The 4,891-nt window shown below is 36.9% G+C and overlaps 1 protein-coding gene across 3 annotated transcripts in view; it reads left to right on the forward strand.

Moving 5' to 3' along the window:
• LOC121813384 (low affinity immunoglobulin gamma Fc region receptor II-like) overlaps positions 1-3,030 on the forward strand; it is a 5,316-nt gene extending 2,286 nt beyond the window's left edge. For 2 of the 3 annotated variants that reach the window (XM_042217112.1, XM_042217114.1), the window contains exons 6-8: positions 1,317-1,385; positions 2,007-2,084; positions 2,461-3,030. In XM_042217112.1, the coding sequence (XP_042073046.1) occupies positions 1,317-1,385; positions 2,007-2,084; positions 2,461-2,471 (158 nt within the window). In that variant the 3' untranslated portion in view covers positions 2,472-3,030. The remainder of the gene's footprint in view (positions 1-1,316; positions 1,386-2,006; positions 2,085-2,460) is intronic. The other variant, XM_042217113.1, reaches the window with a different exon arrangement.
• Positions 3,031-4,891: the final 1,861 nt, after the last annotated feature.

Here is a 4,891-nt window from a genome sequence, read left to right on the forward strand (position 1 = left end):
TAATATAATATAATATTGAATCAAATGAAAAAGTCTCTTTTTAAAACGTGTTTTATTTTTTTTTAATTTTTAACTTTTTGCACATTGCATCACGCAAAATTTTATATATGCAACTGTTTTTGACTTGAAGAAATGTGTTTAACATTTAAACCTATTTTCTGCATCTTCCAGCATATATAAAAAAATGCTTACACTCACTCTTTCAAATAGATGCAAGTAAAGCACAGCAAAAAATATATAAAATCAAAGATTCAGTAACAGCAAGTCCTGTTGCTCTTAAATGTATTTTCACCTGTTTAGCAGGAGTGGAGCAGGCGGAGATTTGCCCGGTGCCGCAGTGGTCATGTCAGTGGGACCATCCCGGGGTTTCTTTGTGAATTTCACATTGCCGTGGCAGTGTGCTAGGTGCTTGCTCAAATTTGAAGTTTAATTTTTCATTGTAGAAGGAAGTTTTTGTCCTATGCATAGTGCTCAGCAGATGCTAATGTTTTTTTCACTTTTTACGGAATCAAACTCAAAGTAATGTCAGTACTTCCACACTTTAAACGCTGCATGGTTGCACTCCCTCCCGCACTCCATACACAGGTGTCTGTTGCTGCCATGGACGTCGCGCGTGCTTATGTCATTGTCATGAGACACTCACAAAGAAAATCATGGTTTAGTAATACATCGTGCTTATGGAAAAATAACAGTAATCTAATTACTTTTTGCAATAGTAATACTTGTAACACATTACTGCCCATCTCTGAGTGTAGCTACGAGCGATAATTTGAATTCCCCTAACTTCTGCCTCAAATGAAAACCACAAACAATATAAGACTACATTTCCTCTTTTAGAGATGTGCTGTGTCTAAGTTCATGGTGGTGATTTTACTCATGTATCCCAAAAAGGTTACATGTGGCATGAAGTACAATTTCCCACACGCAGTCGGTTTCAGACTACACTTAAGAACTTTGTAATGCAGTAAAGCAAACACAGTGCACACACTTTTGTTTATTCTTAAATAAAGAAATATAATTTTAAATAGTTCTAGCTCTAGCTTGATAGAAAAGCCAATAAGCTGTTAAGAGCAGCTGATATTGTTTTCGTCATAGTATAAATATCAGACTGACAACAGAAACTAAATTAGAATTTGTTGTTGTTGTTGTTGTTGTTAGGCCAGTGTTCTTTTAGCGGTGCCTTACATAATAGGCCAATGCAGGTGGGGCACTAATTTTCTTATCTAACTGCAAATCGTAGATATTCCTAAAGTTTCAAATCAAACCCAATGAATACAGTGAACTATCTCCTCAATCCCTCTGCCTTTCTCTATCAGAAAATGAAGGTGTATTGCCCTCCAGACCTCTTCACTACAACTATGACATGGGTGACACTCAACCACAAGGTGAGACTAATTCTGATTGAAAGACATTTTATCCTTGATTTGAGATTTGGCAATATTAAAAACAACACCCAGTAATTTGTGTAAGTCACTTACATCAAACTTATTTTGCATCGAGGGCCTCATAGAGCTCACTTTGATTTTAAGTGGGCCAGACAAATGGCACTCCACTTACTGTCAATGTAAAGATGTTTCACTACACATTTAAACCTGATATATCTTAATATAAGATAATGAAGTTTAATTTCAACAGCACATCTCAATTTACATAATGAATGTGTAAAATTAGAGAAAGACCTCTGGTTGCTCAGCTTCTGTGAGTGTTAAGTGTTAGATTAAGTGTTCTTAATCTAACACTTAACTACTTTGGTGTAGAATAAATAGCTGTGGGTGAGGTCTTTATCAGCAGGAAAACCAGTGAACTATTACTAAATACTCTTAAAAGTCCCAAAATGTATACCTTCCTTCATATTTTCCAAAGTTCTCCAGCATGCCTATTTAATTCTTTGCCAGGCCGATTCTGGCCCACTGGTCTTATGTTTGACACCACTGGTCTAAGTGAAAGAAACATTGCATTAATTAAGTTTTGGCTAACAGCATATCTAATTTCACCTGTTGTCAAAGCGGGAACCAACACAATGATGTCTTCAGCAGGAATCTATCAACCTATAGCAGAGGATCCATTCTATTCTACAATATTTGGTAAGACTGTGGGCTGTGATGCCTTATGTGCTGCATTCAGAAAATATACAATGTGTGATTAAGATTAACAAATTTGGGTTTGATAATATAGATGTTCCCATGTTATTATATGCAAGTCTATTATGTGTAGTTTGTCATTTTATGAGCTGTACTCACTCCTGAGTTTTTACGTTAGATAATGCTGACGTGATATAAAGTGTCGTATTAAACCTTGATTTCACTACATAAACTAAAAAAAAACTAATGTCTATGCCTCAAAAAGTTCAAGTGAAGCTCGATGTGTAATATGCAATAGAATAAACAGTTTCCTTGTTTTATAATACTGCTTATTTATAATAATTTTTATTTTTATTCTGTACTTTTTAATGTCTTACAGGTAGCAGCTGACTGAAAACATAAAGACATTTTAGATAGAGTGAAAGCAATGATGTCACCCAGATGTATCAAATATAGTTGTTCCAATGAAAAAAGTGTGCATTTTCAGCTGGATTTGATGTGCTCATGTACAATTTGCTGCAGTTTATGTGTATTTAATCATCTGCTTTTAGTTGCAATTGCTTTGCCTCTTTACACATATGGGAATGCTGTTACAAGAAAAGAGCTCCTGTAGCTTTCAAATATACTCAATGTGCTGAACTGCTACTCTGAAAGTGTGTTATTACTTGTTTTCCAAAACCGATGAACTGAGTTTGTGATCAGCAGAGAAATAAACTTGCAAAGTTTGATATTGAGCGTGTATCTGATTGGAATGTGGTCTAAAAGCAAAAGTCAGAAGCTGAATGAGCTCTGGTGAGACTATGATAATGAAAAAACAGGATACGATTCAGCTGGTGTGATGTGGTGCTCAGCTCCTCTGTGCTTTGCTTCAGTGAAGGACAGTTAGTTGTATTTTGACAGACGAAATAAGGTCATAATGAATTTTATTTTCAGCAAAATTTCCACCTCCAATTCCCGGTGTTTTAGGACGTTAGACAAGCCATCCTCGTCTTTTGAATACGTTTTTATATGTTGGGCCGTAGTGTCACTAACAACCCATTTGTTTCCCCATTTTATGCCAGAAACGTTACTGGTATTTGTAACAACATCAAATCAGGGTTAAAGAGACAAAGCAACATCTTCTTGTCTCTTTAACCCTCTATATGTGAGATGGAAGCATCTGACTCTCCTATTAAATAGGAGCATCTTGAAGTGAACGCACAGTACCATGGAGAATGTGCTTTTCAGGAAAAAAATAACAAAATAATAATAATAAAATCTCCAAAACTGATGTATTTAATGTTTGTATGAGAGTGACAAATGTTAAACAGTTATGGCAATTATCACACATGCAAAGATGTTCTCCTTGATATTTTTTTAATATGTCTAAATGAAATTATTAAGCACATCCTGCTGGGAATCCATGCAGGCAGGGGTGGGACTTTATTTTGATGGGCACACCATGTGGCCTATCACATTCAAAGACAGACCTGGATCATACCATTATGTGAAAAAAGGAAGCGGGTAGATGTTCTGAAGACAGCAAGTGTAGTGGTAGAGGCCGGGTACACAGAGAGACAGGGGAGAGGATTTAAATGCAAGTGTGAAGAAATTAATAAAAACTTTAAAAACTTAAAATAAAGGAAAGAGACATGACTCTGTGCTGCAGAAACAAGACGGCTTCTCTGATTTCAATAAACATTGACATCACACCCTTTGGAACTCCACTGAAAACATGACCAACCGCAGAGTTTCTAAGGACTTCACAAGTGTAGCATTTTAGGAGCTGGGGAATCATCATAGATCTTGCTCAGTGTCTAAGGTAAATTCCTGCCTTATATGTCTGATATAAGCAAACGAAACAGGTTCACAAAATGTCCCTCTCTGTTTTTATAATGTCTTACTGCCAGATGTGTAAGATTTTAAACATTGTCTTTGTTTAAATCAGAATCAGAATCAGAAAGGGTTTTATTGCCAAATGTTGAGCAGGTTTACAACATTAGGAAAGAAGCTTGAATTAACATTTAGATGTTTTATTTTCCCCTTAATGTTTTTTTTTTTTTTTAATCTTTTAAACATTCAGCAACTAATCCAGCCATTTACAAAGAGACAAGACTTTTCTCCTCTGGTGCCACAACTTGGATCATTTCCACTACTGTATTTGGTGCTCTGTTGTTGTTGGTGGGACTGTTTCACTTTAGCAAAGGTTGCTGGGAGAGAGGTAAAGAAAACTTTGCACATTATATGTGTATTGCTTTTGATTTTCTGCGCAATTAAACACAATCTGTTAAATTAAATGTATTGTGAATTAGTTGTAGAACCCTGGAGTTACTGCTTATTTCAATTGCTGCTACCTAAATGTTTTTACATGGATTAAGTTTGTCTGTGAAGGTTCTCAGTCATCCAGGTCATCGTAGTCAAAGGAGCTTGCAAAGAAAAGCGTCTGGACTTCTTTAAGTTGCTTGAAGACGTTTCACCTCTCATCCGAGAAGCTTCTTCAGTTCTAAGGTCAAATGGTGGAGAGTCCCAGATATAAACCTAGTGGGAGTAACCCCCCACAGAAGGACAAAAGGACCCCCTGATGATCCTCTAATCGCCTGAGCCAAGGTGTGAAACTGGGTGTGGGTCCCAATCAGCCAGGGTTTCGGGTGTGAAACCGAAGGAACACACACATGTAAAGGAAGCACTCAAAACGTGCGGCTATCCTAAATGGGCGTTCTTAAAGTCAGCAAAGAAGCACAGAAAAGAAGACCAGACACCAGCGAGGGAGGATAAGAAGGACAGACGCAACAACATTGTCATCCCCTATGTAGCCGGTGTATCAGAGAAAC

This window comes from Haplochromis burtoni, unplaced genomic scaffold (genome assembly GCF_018398535.1).
Source record: "Haplochromis burtoni strain Fernald_Lab_line unplaced genomic scaffold, NCSU_Asbu1 Contig_1606, whole genome shotgun sequence".
Classification (NCBI taxonomy): Eukaryota; Metazoa; Chordata; class Actinopteri; order Cichliformes; family Cichlidae; genus Haplochromis; species Haplochromis burtoni.